Source organism: Cnephaeus nilssonii, assembly GCF_951640355.1.
Source record: "Cnephaeus nilssonii genome assembly, chromosome: 10".
NCBI classification, from domain to species: domain Eukaryota; kingdom Metazoa; phylum Chordata; class Mammalia; order Chiroptera; family Vespertilionidae; genus Cnephaeus; species Cnephaeus nilssonii.
Genome location: NC_137081.1, coordinates 76,442,153 through 76,462,687, shown reverse-complemented (window position 1 = coordinate 76,462,687; position 20,535 = coordinate 76,442,153). Strand labels below are relative to the sequence as shown.

Here is a 20,535-nt window from a genome sequence, read left to right as displayed (position 1 = left end):
TTAATGGGGAGTGCATTGAATCTATAGATTGCTTTGGGTAGTATGGACATTTTAATGATGCTGATTCTACCAATCCATGAACATGGTATGTTCTTCCATCTGTTTATGTCTTCCTCTGTCTCTTTTTTCAGTTTCCTGTAGTTTTCCGTGTATAGGTCTTTTACCTCCTTCGTTAAGTTTATTCCTGCTGTATCTTAATTGTTTTGGTGTGATGGTAAATGGGATTGCTTTTTTAGTCTCTCTTTCTGTAAGTTCACGATTCGTGTATAGAAATGCCATAGATTTCTTGGCATTAATTTTGTATCCTGCTACATTGCCGAATTCATTTATTAAGTCTAATAGTTTTTTAATGGAGTCTTTAGGGTTTTTTATGTATAATATCATGTCATCTGCGAATAGGGACTGTTTTACTTCTTCTTTTCCAATTTGGATGCCTTTTATTTCTTCTTCTTGTCTAATCGCAATGGCTAATACTTCCAGTACTACGTTGAATAGGAGTGGTGAGAGTGGGCATCCCTGTCTTGTTCCTGTTCTTAGGGGAAATAGTTTTAGTTTTTGCCCATTGAGTATGATGTTGGCTGTGGGTTTGTCATATATGGCTTTTATTATGTTGAGGAATGATCCTTCTATTCCCACCTTGCTGAGAGTTTTTATAAAAAATGGGTGTTGGATTTTGTCAAATGCTTTTTCTGCATCAATTGATATGACTATGTGGTTTTTATCTCTCAGTTTGTTTATGTGATGTATCTCGTTTATTGATTTGCAGATATTGTACCATCCTTGCATCCCTGGGATAAATCCCACTTGGTCATGGTGTATGATCTTTCTGATGTACTGCTGGATCCGATTTGCTAGAATTTTGTTGGGGATTTGGCATCTATGTTCATGAGGGATATTGGCCTGTAATTTTCTTTCATTGTGTTGTCTTTATCTGGTTTTGGTATTAGGGTGATGCTGACTTCATAGAATAAGCTTGAAAGAGTTCCTTCCTCTTGAATTTTTTGGAATAGTCTGAGGAGGATAGGTTTTAGTTCTTCCTTGAATGTTTGGTAAAACTTCCCTGTGAAGCCTTCTGGCCCCGGGCTTTTGTTTGCCGGAAGCTTTTTGATGACTGCTTCAATTTCTTCCATAGTTATTGGTCTATTGAGATGTTTAGATTCTTCCTGATTGAGTTTTGGAAGGTTGTATTTTTCTAGGAATATTTCCATTTTCTCCAGGTTGTCAAGTTTGTTGGAAGAGTTGTTCATAGTATTTTTTAACAATCTTTTTTAACAATCTTTTGTATTTTGGTGGGGTCTGTTATTATTTCTCCTCTTTCATTTCTGATTTTGCTTATTTGGGTCCTCTCTCTTTGCTTCTTGGTGAGCCTGGCTAGAGGTTCATCAATCTTGTTTATCCTTTCAAAGAACCAGCTCTTGGTTTTGTTGATCTTTTGTATTGTTTTTTTTTTTTTTTTGTCTCTATGTCGTTTATCTCTGCTCTGATCTTTATTATTTCCTTCCTTCTGCTTACACTGGGCTTTTCTTGTTGCTCTCTTTCTAACTCTTTGAGTTGTAGGGTTAGGTAATTTATTACCATTGTTTCTTATTTTTTGCAGTAGGCTTGTAGAGCTATGAACTTCCCTCTCAGGACTGCTTTCGCTGTGTCCCATAGATTTTGGATTGTTGTGTTTTCATTGTCGTTTGTTGCCATGATGTTTTTTATTTCTTCCTTGATCTCTCTGGTAACCCAGTCATTGTTTAATAGCATGCTATTTAGTCTCCAGGTGTTTGATTTTTTGGGATTGTTTTCATTGTAGTTGATTTCCAGTTTTATGCCACTGTGATCTGAGAAGATGCTTGATATAATTTCTATCTTCTTGAATTTGAAGAGACTTTGCCTGTGACCTAATATATGGTCTATCTTTGAAAATGACCCATGTGCACTTGAGAAGAATGTATATTCTGTGGCTTTGGGGTGAAATGTTCTGAAGATGTCAGTTAATTCCATCTGGTCTAGTGAGTCATTTAGGATTGATGTTTCTTTGCTTATTTTTTGTTTAGAGGATTTGTCCAATGGTGATAGTGGGGTATTAAAGTCTCCTACTATGATTATATTGCTGTCAATCTCTCCCTTGATATCATCCAGGAGTTTTTTTATGTACTTGGTTGCATATATGTTTACCAGAGTTATTTCTTCTTGTTGGATTGCTCCCTTTAGTATTGTGAAGTGGCCTTCCTTATCTCTTGTTATGTCCTTCACTTTGAGATCTAATTTGTCAGATATAAGTATTGCTACCCCAGCTTTTTTTTTCATTTCCATTCTCCTGAAAAACCTTTTTCTATCCCTTCACCCTCAGTCTGTGTGCATCTTTTTTTCTGAGGTGGGTTTCTTGTAGATAGCAGATATATGAGTCATATTTTCTTATCCAATCCATTACCCTATGTCTTTTGATTGGGGCATTTAATCCATTTACATTTAAAGTTATTATTGATAGGTACTTGTTTGTCGCCATTTTTATTCTTCACCCCTGTGTTCCTTCTTCGCTTCCTATTTCTTTTTTTTATAGCAGACCCTTTAGCATTTCTTGCATTGCTGGTTTGGTGGTAATAAACTCCCTTAGTTCTCTTTTGTCTATGAAACTTCTGATTTCACCCTCAATTTTGATTGATAGCCTTGCTGGGTACAGTATTCTTGGATTCAGACCCTTCCTTTGTATGACTTTGTATATTTCATTCCATTCCCTTCTGGCCTGATGTGTTTCTGTTGAGAAATCAGTCGCTAGTCTGATGGGGGAATCCTTTGTAGGTAACTTTCTGTCTCTCTCTGGCTGCTTTTAAGATTCTTACTTTGTCGTTGGTGTTTGCCAATTTAAGTATAATGTGCCTTGGTGTCGGTCTTTTGGGGTTCATTTTGCTTGGGACTCTGTGAGCTTCTTGGATTTATGTGAGTTTTTTCTTCCCTATATCAGGGAAGTTTTCTGTCATTATTTCTTCAAACAGGTTTTCTATTCCTTGCTCAGTTTCCTCTCCTTCTGGCCCCTATTACGCGGATGTTGTTTCGTTTTGTGTTGTCCCAAAGTTCTCTTAGGCTCTCCTCCTGCTTTATAATTTTTTTTTCTAGAAGCTGCTCTGCTTGGGTATTTTTTCCTACCTTGTCTTCTGGCTCACTGATGCGGTCCTCTGGTTCTTCTAGTCTACTCTTGATGCTTTCTATTGAGTTCTTTATAGCAGCAATGTCATTTTTCATTTCTTCTTGGTTCTTCTTCATTTCCTCTTGGTTCTTACACATATTGTTGAATTTGTCTTCCATTCTTTTCATCCATCTTATGACCATTTCTCTGAATTCTTTCTCTGACAGGTTGCTTGCCTCTATTTTGTTTACTTTCTTTCTGGTGATGCCTGCTTTTATTTCATATGTGGGCTGTTTCTTTGTCTCCCCGTGATCTCTCTTCTCCAGGTGTCTGGTTATGTAGTTCTCTTTCTCCTTTGCATGAGGATGCGCAGAGCTCCTCTGAATTCATGTGCTCGTGCCACTTGGGCACCGGTGTTCCCTGGTTCACAGCTGTTCGCTGGGTGCCGTTGTTGTAGAGTCCCGGGATTTTCAGGCTTCCGACAACATCCATTCGCCCCTTCAAGACGGTGCAGTCTCCGCATCAGAGCCAGTCGCTCCCGGAGGGATCCCAGCAGCAGTGGAGGCTGCCCAGTCTGGGGAACCCTGTCCGGCAATCCCCCACAGTCCCCTGGAGTATAGCTGTCCCTCAACTCACAAACAAAACACTCCCCGTGCGACCACACACTCTTCTTTTTTCACTATCTTGCAGTCTGCTTTCCCGTCGGCAGCCATCTTCCTTCGGATATCATTTATCTTAGTAAGGAAGTTCTCTTCTGTTTATAGTTAATGAGAGCTTTATATCATAAACAGGTATTATATTTTATCAAATGCTTTTCCTGCATATTAAGGTCATCATAAGATAATTGTGAATTTCAAGTGTGATAAATTAATAATAGAGAATCTAGTCCAAAGTAAGCACTCAATTTTTAGCTATTATTCTTCTGAGGACTTTTTGTTATAGAAGATACTAGAGGCCCAGTGCACGAATTCGTGCACAGGTGGGGTCCAGCAGGCCTGCCCAAATAGGGTCAGTTGGGCCGGGCCAGCCAGGGGTAGGGGCCGCAGGTGGTTGGCTGGCTGGGGTAAGGGGCTACAGGTGGTTGGTGGGCCGGCCCTGCCCCTGATCGGGGGGGGGGGGGCAATTGGGGGCGGGGCCCTACCACCTGGTCAAACTCCCAGTCGAACTCCCTGTCGAGGGGACAATTTGCATATAGGATAGTGGCTAGTATTGCTTCTCAAAATGCAAGGATTTACTTAAAAGTTTTTGTAACTGGTTTTCATATTCTAAAATGGGTTGATGAATTGTAATAGTACAGTCGGATGTTGGATGCTTGTTTGGTAATTTTAAACATGAATTCTGTTAACTTTATTATCCATGTTTATATTGTTTCTTTGCCAGGTATCTATCATTTAAGAGATTAGTTTATTTTATTTGACAGGCTTTATGCTTTTATGTTTCTATATCCCTTTAAAAATAAATGCTATTTTAGGTGTTTTATTACTAAATTTTAGTATTAGGACAGAATATTCTAATAACTAGATGTATGTTTTTTCTTGTTTTGTTATAAAGTATGCAGTAGGTATTGAGTTCTTGTGGTATAGACCTGGGTTTGGGGATCTGGTAGAACTGATTTACATCCTGGCATCATCACTTATTAACAGTATTACTACTAGAACTATGTTTTCTCTCTGAGCCCCTTTTTCTCTCTTAAAAAAAGTTAATTTGCATTTTCTAGAATTTTATGTAATTTCAGTATGCTTTTTTTGTTTTGGGTGTAATTTTTAGCATAATTATTTTATGTTTCACACATTGTTGTGTGTATCATATAATAATCATTTATTGTTATTGCTTAGTAATATTCTATTTTATGGATATATCACACATCATTTATCTATTCTTTTTTTTATTGATGTTCCAAAAATAAGGGAACTTTTGGGGGTGATAGATATATTCATTATCTTGATGGGTTTCATGTGTATATTTAGCAAATGCACTCTTTAAATTATTGTATGCTGAGCCCTAGTCAGTGTGTCTCAGTGATAGGAGTGTGATACTGTGCAACAAAAGGTCATGGGTTCCCCGTAGCTGATTTGGTTCAATGGACAGAGCGTCAGCCTGCTGATTGCAGGTTCCCAGGTTTGATTCCCAATCGGGGCACATGCCCAGGTTGTGGGCTCAGTTCCCAGTAGGGGGTGTGCAGGAGGCAGCCGATCAGTGATTCTTATCATTGATGTTTCTATCTCTCTTTCCCTCTCCCTTCTTCTCTGAAATCAATAAAAATATATTAAAAAAAAAAAAAAAAGGTCATGGGTTCAATTCCCAGTCAGGGCACGTACCCAAGCTTTGGGTTCAATCCTGGTTGGGGTGCATGCAGGAGGCAACTGATCGATGTTTCTCTCTCTCCCTCTCCCTTCGTGTTTCTCTCTCAAATTAATAAAAACATATCCTCGGGTTAGGATGAAAAATAAGTTAAAAGGTAAATAAATTATTGTATGTTGATTATAGTTCAAAAGAGCTGTTGAAAAAGTTAAATTGTCATCTGATAAATGATTGACAAGAAGAAAAAAGTATTTCTATCTTGTTCTAATGTATCTCCAGTTTTAATACCTTACCTACTGTTTAGTAAACCAATATTAATACTTTAAAAGCCACTAATGGTTTATATTACTCTGGGTTGTTCCAGATTAAATCACATATCATATTTAAAAACATTTGGCAGTCCAGCCGACATGGCTCAGTAATTGAGCATCAACTTATGAATGAACCAGGAGGTCACAGTTCAATTCCCGGTCAGGGCTCATGCTTGGATTGCCGGCTCAGTCCCCAATGTGGGGTGTGTAGAAGGCAGCTGATCAATGATTCTCTTTCATCACTGATGTTTCTATTTCTCTCTCCCTCTCCCTTCCTCTCTGAAATCAATAAAAATATTTTTAAATAAATAAAAATAAAAGCATTTGGCAGGTAAATGTTCAACAAAGTTAATTTTTTATATTCTTTCTTTTTCCATGTTTTAATTAACAGTACTCCCTATTTCTAATGATCTAGTTGCAGATTGTCTTGGTTTGATAGGGTTAATAAAAAAACCCAAGAAAGTTGTTCTGGAAACTCAAGTTTTATTTTTTTTCAAAAGGTTATGCTTCTCTCATTTATTTCAGATGCTTCAGTTTCCATATTTGAATTTATATTCTAAATATTAAATAATTTAGACTTATTTTTCTCTTAACATGTATCCTATGTATTATGAAATTAATTTTTATATCTTACCTTTAGGAAATCAGGGCAAATTTTTAATCAATTCTACTTTCTTCCTTTAAAGTTAATCTTATTTTCATTATAACCATTATATATGTGATTATATAAAATGCTTGGAATTCAAAATGATCCCAGTTAAAGCCAATACAATTTCAAACTTTAGAAGTTAGCTTAAAATGTGCCATTAATCAGTTCCCACTTCACACACACACACACACACACACACACACACACACACACACAAAGACTTTATATAGGACCTTGCTTCATAAGAATTCAAACACACACCCATAGTCCTTTCATGTAGACTAAGTCAACCTAAAATTTATGGCTAGGAGAAGCTTAAAGATGAGCCCAATACTCCAGAGCCAGGGCTACCTAGGACAGATACCTGTGGAAATCTGTTAGAGCATGAGTACTTAGCTAGTGGATTGGAACAAACTAGTAGTTCTAAAAGTTAGCATCAGACAGGTGTCCTAGATGCCCTGTTAAGTTTGCTACTTGGTAGTTTTGCTACTTGATGATCTTGGGCAAGGCATTTTATCTCTGTACCTCAGTTTCATCACTTGTAAATGCTCTGACCACCTCTCAATGATCCTATGAGATCATGCATATGAGAAAGCTTTGGGCATATTCAGAAGTTGTATATATTAAAATGTATGGTCCTCATGCTACTTGCTGCCTATATTTCTCTTGATCATGTCCTTCACTTATAGTTGTCCTGAAATTTCCACATTAGAATGGTAGTCAGTATCCTTTCAACATCTTCCTTCCTTCCCGCCCATCCTGTGATTTCAGGGCTATAGGACAGTGAAAACTAGCTCCCTTTTATAGAAGGAAAGCAGGCCTCTTCTCTTGAGGTTCATATAATTTTTTAATTTGACTGAGGCATTTTGATACCATAGAGAAAGTAGAGTGAAGCTTTTACCACCCTAAGTATTTTGTCTCTAATTGGTAGCATTTATTAAGCATGTGCCAGGATTTCTTCTTCACAGAAGTACGATACTGAATACTTGAGTGATTGTCCAAGATCATAGAGCTGGGATTCATACACAAGCACAGACTCTTACTGCTCTTACTGTCATACTGCTTTTCCAGTTACTACTCAACCCTCAGTATCATTGTGAGACTTTAAAAGTGTTGCTTGTTCATTGTAGAGAAAAGAAAACAAAAACTCATAATTTTATAATCCAGAGGTAATTAATCACTGTTAGAGCAGTTCCTTCCCATTTTTCCTATATCAAACCATTTCCCTCTTACTGTATATCCATATTCTTTCCACTTTATAAATAGTGCTGCAGTGATATTACTAGAACTGGAATTATTGGATCAGAGGACATGATCATAAGTGCTTGCCATGTATTGGTTGCCAAATTGTTGTCTGGGAAGACAACAATATTATATTCTCATCCGCAGTGTTTAAAAGTGCCCCATTTAGGTTTGTTTAAAAAATTAGGATACCAAAAAAAGAAGTTATTTTCTTTTGTTTGTTGCTGTGTTTTGAATGCCATAGCTTTACCATGCTTCTACTTTATTTATGACAGATAGTTGTGAAAATTATTTGTCCTCAAGGCAGTGGTTCTCAACTGGGGAGTGATTTTGCCCCCAGGGAAATTTGGCAATGTCTGGAAACATTTTTTTTGTTGTCAAGAGGTGGAGTGGTACCACTTGTATCTAGTAGGTCGAGGCCAGAGATGCTGCTGAACACCCTGCAATGCATAGGACAGGCCCATGACAGAGAGTTACCCAGCCTAAAATGCCAGTAGTACTAAGGCTGAGAAACCCTGGTTTATAGTCAGCTCCTGAAATCTAGAAGATATCCATTGACAAATGTTCTAAACACTTCTACATCATACTCTATTGTCTAAGAATAGAAAAGTTCAGTTTTTTCTGACTTTAACTGCAAAACAGGAGAACTTCGTTTGGTTAGTCTCTGGATTGTTGAGTTATTAATATTTCAATGAAATCAGTTCTCAGAGAACTTTCCTAAAGCCCTTTGAAAGTTTCGTGATGTTTTCTGTCACTCTTTTAATGATTCTACAGTGTACCCTCCTTTAGATTTGCCTTAGCTTTTTTCTTAATTTGGGCTTACCACTAAAATATATAATGTCTCTGATTCCCAAAACAAAAAATCCACAACTTCTTATGGGAATTAGTAATTAGAATGTCTTTTGAACCTAAACTCAAAGCAACACCAACAACATAAAACTTAATTTATTTGGAGGTTTTTATTTGGGGTTCAACTCATTTGCCTTTAATTTTCATATATATATATATATATATATATATATATATATATATATATCAGTTTTCTTCTCTTATTAGTTATAATAAAAACCTTATAGTAATTAGTGATATCATACGTAAAAATATCATTAGGGTGTTATTTCTGTATCATTAACAGGCAGAAAAATGTTCAGTGCACCCAAATTTCTGTCTTTTAGCCATCAGTTCTCACCAAGGGGAACGTGATAATCTTATTTGTTGGGGTTGAAGAGACCCTGAAAGTCATATTTATTCTTGTTAATTTGGTACGTTTCTATGTAGGTTCCAAAAAACTTGTGAATTTCTCTGAAATTTTTTCCACACATACCTTGGGACTACTAGAGCTGAAATAATTGTTGCCTTTGTTCTATTTTTATAGCCCTGCTTTGTCCTCACAAAGGCTATTGCTGAGCTTTGTCCTTTTGTGCTTCACAGGAGCCAGCACCTATGACAGAAGACCTGCTAGAGGAGCAGTCGGAGGTTCTAGCTAAATTGGGCACCTCCGCGGAAGGGGCTCACCTCCGGGCACGCATGCAGAGCGCCTGTCTGCTGTCAGATATGGAGTCTTTTAAGGTGGGTCACACTGTCAGGGCTCAGGATTCTATTTTGAGTTATTCTGGGATGAAGCTGTGAAAGTCACTCAATAAAGCGGTATAAAGACCTGAATGTCTTTTTTATTAAAAGCTTTTATTTCATTAGTAGTTAATAACACCCCGCTTCTATCCCCTAAAGGTTGTATTCAGAGTTGCTTCTTGAGTTTAAAAAAAGAAAAGAACAATCTTTGAATAATAGTTGAAAGTTGAGACTTGAGTAATTTTTATATCTGCATTGGGATGTCTTCCTCCTTTGTGTGTGTTCAGCCAATATCATGCAAGGCTTTTAGGAAACCCGTAGGCTTTAACATAGATTCCTTTGTTCAACAGACCTTTGATATCCTACTTTGTGACTTGCACTGTGATTAGATAAGTAAGAAATACAGTGTTTGTTCTCAGTTACAGTCTGTTGAGGTTGTGTAAATAAGTGTGTGATGAGTTCTTTTATGAAGGCAGGTCTAAGAGGGGACTAACTCCACTGAGTGGGTCATGGCAGGTTTCTCAGATGAGTCCCCATTTAGGATGAGTAGGCATTTGCTCCCTACTCATTTTAGGCCTGTATCTAGCCATAGCGAATTCAGAGAATGGTGACATTTAGCTTGCTAGCTGAAAATCCCAGGATGAAGAAAAGTCTTTATTATTATTACTAAGAGGCCCGGTGCATGAAATTCATGCACACGGGAGGGGGGATGTCCCTCAGCCCAGCCTGCACCCTCTCCAAACTGAAGAATGTCTGACTGCCCATTTAAGTCTGATCCCACCAGGATCAGGCCTAAACGGGCAGTCGGACATCCCTCTCACAATCCAGGACTGCTGGCTCCCAACTGCTCGCCTGGCTGTCTTCCTGATTGCCCCTAACCGCCTCTGCTTGCCAGCTTGATCACCCCCTAAACACTCCCCTGCCAGCCTGATTGATGCCTAACTGCTCCCCTGCCAGCCTGTTTACCCCTAACTGCCCTCCTCTGTAGGCCTGGTCACCCCTAACTGCCCTCCCCTGCAGGCCTGGTTCCCCCCAACTGCTCTCCCCTAAAGGCCTGGGTCCTCCCTAACTGCCCTTCCCTGCAAGCCCGGTCACCCCCAACTTGCCTCCTCTGCCAGCCTGGTCACCCCTAACTGCCCTCCCCTGTAGGCTTGATCAGCCCCAACTGCCCTCCCTTGCAAGCCTGGTCCCTCCCAACGGCCCTCCCATTCTGGCCATATTGTGGTGGCCATGTTGTGTCCACATGAGGGCAGGATCTTTGACCACATGGGGGCAGCCATCTTGTGTGTTAGAGTGATGGTCAATCTGCATATTACTATTTTATTAGATAGGATAGAGGCCTGGTACATGGGTGGGGTCCAGCTGGTTTGCCCTGAAGGGTGTCCCGGATCAGGATGGGGATTCCTTGAGGCATGGGGCAGCCTGGGCGAGGGGCCTGTAGTGGTTTGCAGGCCGGCCATGCCCCCTGGCAACCCAAGCGGAGGCCCTGGTATCTGGGATTTATTTATCTTCTACAATTGAAACTTTGAGCCTGGAGCGGAGCCAAGCCTTCTGCTCACTCCGTGTTGGCAGCCATTTCTGTTGGGGTTTATTTATCTTCTATAATTGAAACTTTGTACCCTTAAGCGGAGGCCAAGGCAGGCCAGGGCTGCAGAAGCTTGGCTTCCTCCATCGCCAGGGAAACCCAAGCCTCCCTCCTGCTCTCTCTGTGGCTGCAGCCATCTTGGTTGGGTTAATTTGCATACTCATTCCTGATTGGCTGGTGGGCATGGCTTGTGGTTGTAAGGGAGTGATGGTTAATTTGCATATTACTTTTTTATTAGATAGGATTACTTATTTTTGAAAGAAGAGACAAGTCTATGTATATATTTTTGAAAACCAAGTGGGTAGCCCATTGGGCCACAGGGCTTCCTTTCTACTGCTGATCCCCAGAATTGTCCCCCAGGCACAGACTTTCCTCCTTACCTCGTCGCACCGTGACGGTCCCCACGTCCCCATTCCACACCCTCCTCAGTCCTGCTCTGTGCTATAGGCCAGCCTGAGTGTGAGTTTCCCCAACATAAACACCCATGAAAACACATGCCACTTTCATCTTCAAAGCTAGCAGGTTTGTGACAGTAAAAGGAAACCTCTTATTCCCTGCTTATTCCCCCAATATTTACTAAAAGAAAAAATCTTGAGTAAACCTCTTACGAGCTGCATATTTTCCTTAGAGACAAACGATACATAAAATGTGTGAGTTCTTTTGTGCTGTGAAATAAGAAAGAGAGATGTGTTGTTTTAAAACAAACAGTTGGCACCGTGAATAAATAGAAGTCAGTTGGGTCCTGGCTGGTGTGGCTCAGTTGGTTGTAGCATTGTCCCATAACACCAAAAGGTTGCAGGTTCAATTCCCGAGAGGGAAAAGTCATTTGGCTCTCAGGGCATGTGTTAAATCAAAAAAGTAAATAAGAGAATTGGCTTAGGGAGTATGTGCACAGTAGGAAGTACTAGCCTGCCCAGTGGCTCTTTTGTTATTGTTGTCTCTTTTAATCCTCACCCGAGTTTATGTCCTTATTGATTATTTTTAGAGAGAGAGAGAAACATTGATGTGAGACAGAAACATCGATCAATTGCCTCCTGTAATCATCCCAGCTAGGGGTGGAATCTGCAACCTAGGTATGTGCCCCGACCGGGAACTGAACCTACGACATTTTGGTGTATGGGGTGACGCTTAACCACTGAGCCACTCTGGCCGGTTACCTGACCTCTAGCTGCCTTCATATTCATCTGTCCTTGTCCTACCATAGTATCCTTACAGAGGCAAGTACAGAATGAAATCCAAATTGGAACTGTAAAAGCTTTTCCCCATAGAAATATATCGGCTCCTGATGGTAAGGTTCTATATAATTCCTTCAACACTGTGCTTCAGCAAAACTAGAGTTCATTAGACTCTTTTGGATTAACCTGGGCACCTACAAACCTCTCATAACATTGTTTTAATCAGAAAATTTAAGGAAATATGTAGTCACTCTAAAATAGATACGGTTGCCTCCCCCTTTTTGCGTAGGGATGACTTGCTTTAGGGGCCCTTGGGAGCGTCCCCAGAGCTTTGGATGAATGCTGATATGGACCTGAGGTACCTACACCTTACAACCCAGAAGCACAGGGCCTGTTCTCGAGCATGCCCTTGGATGCATACCTAGAACAGTAGAACAAAGACAAGCCAGAGCTGTTTGTTTAGCCTGGTATCGTAAGGACAACCATAGGGAAGAATGCTGGTGTCAACTGTCTTTTTTTTTTTTTTTAACACATTCTGTGGTACAGGAGTTAAATATTATTTTCTTTTTTAAGTTCTCTCTCTCCACTCAAGGCCTATTTCTGGGTTCCTAAGATGTTCTCAGTGGGTGTGGTATTGCCTGGTTAATATCCAGATCTTTGTGCATGAATCCTGACTCATGCAGTAATCTTGACCTTTTGCAGTTCACAGCAGTACTTATTGCCATGATGCCATAGCCTTAATAGGGGTGGGGAATGCCCAGTCCGCAGGCTATATAAGACCTGAGAAATCATTTGGTCTGGCCCTGCCAAGGCATTAGGGGTGAGTGAATTAAATGTTTGACCAAATATAGCAGGCCAATTTTTAAGTTGATAATTTTGTGTGGCCCTCGAATGATGTTATAAATATCCAAATGGCCCTTGGCAGGCAAAAGGTTCCCCACCCCTGCCTTAGAAGTTTATGTTGTTGACTGGGTTAAGGACCCTCCTCTGATTCCTTATCCTCTCAGAGGGATTTCCTAAAGTGGTAGGGATGGTTAAGCTGGTAGCCAGTGAGCTCAAGAAGAAAGAATTAACAGTTTTGCTCTTCACATTTAAGACTAGCCATTCTCTTCAAGTCTGTTTGCATTTTGGTCTGAGGTTAATTTAATTTAAAAAGAAAGGAAATGACCTTCCGCATAGCACTTCTTTGTTGATGTTTACATGACTTACTATTTCAGGCAATTAAATATAGTACTCATACAGGAAGATTATGTTGTGGTAGAGAATATAACCAAAAGGTATGTGTTTAATGTGTGTACACATATCCTTTGAGTATTAGGGGATAATACATATACCCATCCTTAGTACTCTGCTAATATATTACTGTACACTTGCAAAAGAGAACTCTGTGCCTTACTGCTAACACTGGGAAGCCTCTACTTTTATTCCAGGCTTGAATGTGTAATTACTTAAAGGATTTTGAAATACACCCTTGTAAATTCTATAGAATTATCCACTGAGTAAAAATGTAATTAGTTAGATTTCAGAAACCTGAACAATAATAGTTTGCATTTCAATTCCTTAACAGCACAAAAGCAGTTTATGTGAGAGTAATGTTGTACATAAAGCACAAGAATTTGATGGCTGAATAGAACATTTTTGAGGTTAGCTGATATTTACTGCGGTATTGATTTATTGAGGGGGGAAAAGAGCAGAATTTTTACATTATTGTGTTATTATTCTTTCATGTTGTGTATTATTTAATTTACATGACCTGCACTTATTTGATACTTTTCTAAGTTTTGAGTAGTTATGCTATAATTTTAAACTATGTAACTTATCTGTTTAAGAGAATTATTTTCACTTTACATAAAATTTTTATTTCCAAATTCATCAAATGGAAGTATTTTCTTTTTCTATAAAATAGAGACAGCAAAAATAAAATGCTTTTGGTATTTTAACATTTGATCTGTTTTCGAAGTGACACCCAAACTCATGTCACATATTAGATTTTATAAAGATTAGGTAGGCTTTTTGTGAAGGGGAAAGTATGATCTTGCAAACAGGTTTATCAGTAACTGTTGATTTTTATTTGGTTCTGCTGAATTTTTGGCCTTGATTTAGGCAGCTAATCCAGGTTGCTGTCTGGAAGACTTTGTGAGGTGGTACTCACCCCGGGATTACATTGAAGAGGAAGTGATTGATGAAAAGGGAAACACGGTTCTGAAAGGAGAACTGAGTGCCCGAATGAAGATTCCAAGCAACATGTGGGTGGAAGCCTGGGAAACAGCTAAGCCAGTTCCTGCCAGAAGGCAAAGGAGACTCTTTGATGATACACGGGAAGCAGAAAAGGTAACTGAGGTTTGGCTATCTAACACTAAAGTGGTCATTATTGTTCTAGCATTTTAAAAACTCACTATTAGACATGAGGTCTTGGACACTCTTGAGAAGCAAAGCATTGAAATTTAATGAGCTTTTTATGTATCTACTATTTACATTTAAAATTTTAGGATTAGTTGCAGTTAGGCCCAAAAATAAGATATCCATATTTTATATAGAATGCTTACCATTGGACTGTCTCATCTCACAGCATATATCAAAAGCCTTAAAAATGGTCATGTCCTTTGACCTAGTTATTCTACTACCAAGAAATTTATTAAGGAAATAATGAGAAATATGTAAAGATCAATGTACAAGAATGATGTTCAAAGTTTTTTAGTGAAAAGTGGATATAACCAAAGTTACCAAAAATAAGCTTGGTTCAATAAATTATGGTTTGATCATTTAGTGAACTGCTTTTCAGTTACTAAAAAATACTTGGAATTCTAATGAGTAGTGGTAGCTGCCTGATATCAAATTGCCCCACATACCCTCCTACCCACCATCCACCGGCCTCCCAAATAATCTCATATACTTAATAAGTAAATAAATCCATGCCTTAAGCATTACTAGGAGACAGAGATTACAGTGACCTTCAAATTAAAACTATAAGTAGAGAAACAAGCCAAATTCCAGTGGAGTTCCCATTGCTGCAGGTGCCGCATGCAGTACAGCTAGAGTTCAGGATCTGAAGAAGGGGCCGTGCACAAATGAAAACACTAGACAAGAAATATGAATTTAGAAGGCATGGGGGTGGGGGGCAGATGGAAACCTCTTTCTAGTGGAGAAGCTCACCGACTTCTGGCCAGTCTGCTTTTTATTTACTTGAATACACATTTGCCATTTAGGAATGGATACAGGCATATCAAAGGTAAAGTTTGGTAAACAGTAAAAGGATTATCAGGTTAGGGAATTGCTTTGAGCCATTGAGCCAACAGCAGGGCAATATTATACTGATTTTCAGCCCTGCTGAAAATCAAAGTCCATTAGCCTTCCAATGGGTCTTTTGGCATTAATGTGCTAACTACTGTTGGTTTTAGCCTCCGGCAGCAGGAGAGTGTGGACAGGGAGTTTTAAGAAGAGCTGAGGGATACAGAAGACAGACGGAGCACAGAGTCACCCAAGAGAGAGCTTAACACTGGGCGCCAAAGTACTTGGTACAGGCAGAGCTTGATAGTTCACAGCATGGCTACAGGGAGAGGCTTTAACGTAAGCTGGATGACAAGTGAACACTCAGAGAAACTGTCTTGGGAAACCAGATATATAGAGAAGCGTTGATACCCCTTAGGGATAAAGCAATGATGGGAAAGAAGGAAATGAGAGGGAAATTAAGGATCATGCAAAAGTGAAAGACAAACAAGGCTTATCAACCGCCTGGCCAATGTGGCTTGGTTGAGCATCGACCCATGAACTAGGAGGTCACGGTTCCATTCCTGGTTAGGGGACATGCCCAGGTTGCGGGCTCAATCCCCAGTGAGGGGCATGATTCTCATCATTGATGTTTCTATCCCTCTCTCCCTCATCCTTCCTCTCCCAAATCAATAAAAAAACAAACAAACAAAAAATAACTTACAAACCTCCCTCATTCTCTGCTGTCCTTTAAAGAACTGCAGAAAAGGGGCACTTTCAAATTGTGGCATGACTAGGTATACTAAAGAGCAGATCACATCCATACAAAACTATAAAAAAACAAAATGCAGGTGGGTCAGTTAGCTAATGAAAACATTCCCCAGAAAATTGACCATGAAGCAGAAAATTGTTAACAACACTCCATACATACTGAATCACATATCTTTAAACAAGCATGGGGGATAGGAAAAATCACTTTTAATCAGAAATACTAAAACCAAGAGCAAAAATGGACCCAAAAACTGCAAAGTAGTGAAACCACAGCTGGTTTAACTCAAGATAGAAATAGAAGAAAAAGACACCATATCAAAAATAAAGACTAAATGACAAGGGCCCAAGAGAGAGTAGATTCATATTTAAATATAATATTTAAAAGGCATCAAGAAAAAGTGGCAAAAGGACTAAAGGGGGTTGGAGAGAAAGTAGTAGAAATGGAAAACAGGAAAAGTAGGAATAATACTCATTTTATCAGAGTCCTTGAAGAAAAATCAAAACACTAGCCTTGGTCAGGTGGCTCAGTTGGTTGGAACATCATCCCGCACACCAAAAGGTTGTGGATTTGATTTCTGGTCCGACACATACCAATCAATGTTTCTCTCCCTCTGCCTCCTCTCCCTCTGCCTCTCCCTCCCCCTCCTCCTTTTCTTCTCTCTCCCTCCCTTCCATTCTCTCTCTCTCCTTTCCCCTCTCTCCCAAAAAAAAAAAAACACAACACCATAAAAACATATCCTCAGGTGAGGATTAAAAATAAAAATCAAAACGCTAAAACAGAACTAATGTTTAAAACTGCAATCCAAGAAAATTAAAAAAGAAAAGAAAAGGGCATCACTTGTGCTAAATAAAAGCCAGTGACATCAAACCTGGTTAATACCTTATCTATTGCAGTTTTAACCTCTCCCAAAAACATAATCTTAATCAACCAGTATGGAATTTTCTGGCCATGCACCAGTGAGGTAATCTGTCACCCGGGCCCTCTACCCCCATAGAAAGAAGAGTCAATCTGTGTGATAAAAATGTTGTATTTTTTAAATCAGAAAAGTAAAACAATTTCCATTTTAGGAAAAAAAAACAAGAAAACAACCAAACCAAAAAAATCAGTGGAGGGTACCTAGAAATGTTTAGAAATAATAAGTGAGAAAAATAGGTCACAAACAGTATTTTAGATACTTCATATTAGTTCATTTAATATGTTACGTGTACTTGATATTTTGAAAAATTCTGGAATGAAAATGTTCCACCGTTAATAATTCTATCCCTAGGTGGTGTGATTTACAGGTAGTTTTTATTTTCCTTGTATTTTCCTAATTTGTATGCATTACATATGGAAGTGGGGATGGGGATATGAGAATATTAACCCTTATTGAGGACAGAAGTATGCAGTTGTCTTCAGTAACATTATTCTTACCTTTGGCAGTAGTAGCTATTTGCCTGGAATGTAGGGGTAGACACTAAGAGAAGAGAGCTCGAGATTCTCTACTTTTGTTACAGATGTGAGTTCAGTGGTCCAAAGCAGCAGTTTTCAGCTGGTGAGCCGCAAGAATTTTTAAAGCGTGCAACACCTGACTATTTAGTCAGGGACACTGACCTCTTTTCTCTTAGATTGTCAAATAAAAAAATGGCAACAGCCAACACAACAATAGCCGTCTGGTGTGAATGAATCAAAATTATACCTATGTTTTGTCAGATTGGCAAAAAATACATTTTTTGGTGTGCTGCAGAATTCTAGTAATGAGTGTATGTGCCATGAGATGAAAAAGGTTGGAAATCACTGGTCCAGAGGATTTTTTGTTTCGTAAATGGCTGCTTTATTCATAGGCAACTGCATTGATAATTTATCTGAGTCTGGGCCTCCTCCAGGTGCTGCACTATCTGGCAATGCAGAAACCTGCAGACCTTGCTCGGCACCTGCTACCTTGTGTGATTCATGCAGCCGTACTCAAGGTAAAGGAAGAAGGTAAATGTCTTATTTGATTAGTAATTAGTTCATTTCTAAAATGAAAGTGTATTTTGTCTAACTTACTTAATGATGGTTTTGATCTTCTTAATAGAAAGTCTGGAAAACATTTCTTCTGTTAAGAAGATTATCAAGCAGATAATATCCCATTCCAGCAAAGTCCTGCACTTTCCCAATCCAGAAGACAAGAAACTAGAAGTAAGTTGGGTGGACTGTCAGCATCTCGCCAAGTACTCTCTCCTCCCTGTGGGCAGTAATTACTTTCAAGAAACATTTTAAAAGGCTTTGCCTTTCTCTGCTGTTTTCCAATGTATGACTTCCCCTTTTCTACTGTTAGGAAATCATCCATCAAATTACTAATGTGGAAGCCCTAATTGCTAGAGCCCGCTCACTGAAAGCCAAGTTTGGAACTGAGAAATGTGAACAAGAGGAGGAAAAGGAAGATCTAGAAAGGTAATTGCTATTTGACTCGCTTATTTTTGTCTGCAGTAGGAAAATCCACCACTCCTTCAGAAAATTTTAATGAAATGTCGAGATTCTTTGTGATACTCTCCTATGATTTGTAACAAGCATTGGCCAGTTCAGAGAAATTATTATCATAGGATTTGACCTCTGCTGTATTTCTGAGTACTTTCTAGGTGTTTCCACTGCTCCCACCTGCAGAAGCAAGTCTACCAGGTCTCTCTTCTAGCAAAGTCCTTGTTTGCTCCCGGAGGCGTGGTGCCTGCACCTGAGGAGAAGCCGTTAACTCTGTCACTAGCACTGCTCAGAGCTTTGCTTGCAGCTCTCACTGTTCCTTAACCACAGTCTGAAGGGTTTTGCAACTGTAATTCTGCTCAACATTCATTTAATTTTTTTTTAAATACCTGTGAGAGCGAAGGTGCATTTACTGTGCACCTTGCAAATATGTTTGGAGAGCGACCGGGCGGCCTCTCCAGGATGAGACAATGCCTGGGCCAGACTTCTCCTGGCAGCACCATTATCAGGGAAGCCTTCAGTGTGAGCCCTTGTCTGTTTGTGCCCATTGAAATGTCATGTGTTGCTTTAATGTGTGATAAAGTGTTTCCAAATTAGCTACTTCAGTAGCTTGAATTTGTTATAATGTTAACATCATCAGTAGCCTTTTCACAAGGAATGGCATTATTGATGCTAGAAAATTAATAGTATATGACAAGGCATTTGCTATAGCTTCTAACAAGATTTTGTTTGAATTTTATATCTTTTGTTGAGTGAAATTTTCTCCCAGCCTTCTTTGTTCTTGAAAATGCCTTTTTTCTTTTTTCTTTTCTGGATCCACTCTATTCATCAGTTTATTATGTTAACTAGATTCCACATATGAGTGAGATTATGTGATACTTGTCTTTCTCTGACTGGCTTATTTCACTTAGCATAATACGCTCCAGGTCCATCCATGCTGTCTTAAAGGGTAAAAGATCCTTTTTTACTGCTGCATAGTATTCCATGGTGTAGATGTACCACAGTTTTTTTTTATCCACTCATCTACTGATGGGCACTTGTGCTGTTTTCAGATCTTAGCTATTGTATAATTGCACTGCTATGAACATAGGGGTGAATGTTTTTTCTGATTGGTGTTTTGGGTCTCTTAGGATATATTCCTAGAAGTGGGATCACTAGGTCAAATGGCAGTTCCATATTTAATTTTTTGAGGAAACTCCATACTGTTTTCCATAATGACTGCACCAGTCTGCATTCCCACCAGCAGTGCACGAGGGTTCCTTTTTCTCTACGTCCTCGCCAGCACTTGTCATTTGTTGATTTGTTGATAGTAGCCATTCTGACAGGTGTAAGGTGATACCCTCATTGTCATTTTAATTTGCATCTCTCTGATGATCAGTGAGTTTGAGCATTTTTTCATATGCCTCTTGGCCATCTGTATGTCCACTTTGGAGAGGTGTCTATTTAGGTCCTTTGCCCATTTTTTAATTGGATTGTTTGTCTTCCTTTTGTTAAATTGTATGAGTTCCTTATATATTTTGGATATTAACCCTTTATCAGCTGTATCATTGCCAAATATGTTCTCTGATTCAATGGGCTCCCTTTTCGTTTTGTTGATGGTTTCTTTTGCTGTGCAGAAGCTTTTTATTTTGATGTAGTCTCATTTGTTTATTTTCTCCTTCGTTTCCTTTGCCCTGGGAGATGTATCCATAAACATATTACTACAAGAGATGTCTGAGATTTTGCTGCCTATGGTTTCTTCTAGGATTTTTATGGTTTTCTGACTTACATTTAAGTCTTTTATCCATTTTGAGTTTATCCTTGTGTAAGTTGGTGATCTAGTTTCATTTTTTTGCATGAATCTGTCCAATTTTTCCAACACTATTTATTGAAGAGACTGTCTTGACTCCATTGTATGTATGCTCTTGCCTCCTTTGTCAAATATTAATTGAGCGTAATGGAAAATGCCTTCCTTTTAAATGAACAGAATGAGCTCTAATCAAGTGAGTCGTTTCTAAAATAGCAATATCAGTCAGTGAGCAGGCAGTGCATGCTTGGCGGTTCTGCCTTTGACTCTCTTAGCTCTACTCTACAGATCTGTGATGGACTTGGCAGTACAGTATTTCCAGCACAAAATGGCACAGTTTACAGTCGTGACACTGCCCAGCAAAACGTGCATTTTGTGCATGCACGC

General features: G+C 39.1%; 1 protein-coding gene across 2 annotated transcripts in view; it reads left to right on the top strand.

The window, feature by feature from the left end:
- RAB3GAP1 (RAB3 GTPase activating protein catalytic subunit 1) overlaps window positions 1–20,535 on the top strand; it is a 123,685-nt gene that overhangs the window by 96,758 nt on the left and 6,392 nt on the right. For both annotated transcript variants that reach the window (XM_079781910.1, XM_079781911.1), the window contains 5 exons: window positions 9,047–9,184; window positions 14,048–14,275; window positions 17,789–17,885; window positions 17,980–18,083; window positions 18,223–18,338. In XM_079781910.1, coding sequence (XP_079638036.1) covers window positions 9,047–9,184; window positions 14,048–14,275; window positions 17,789–17,885; window positions 17,980–18,083; window positions 18,223–18,338 — 683 coding nt within the window. The remainder of the gene's footprint in view (window positions 1–9,046; window positions 9,185–14,047; window positions 14,276–17,788; window positions 17,886–17,979; window positions 18,084–18,222; window positions 18,339–20,535) is intronic.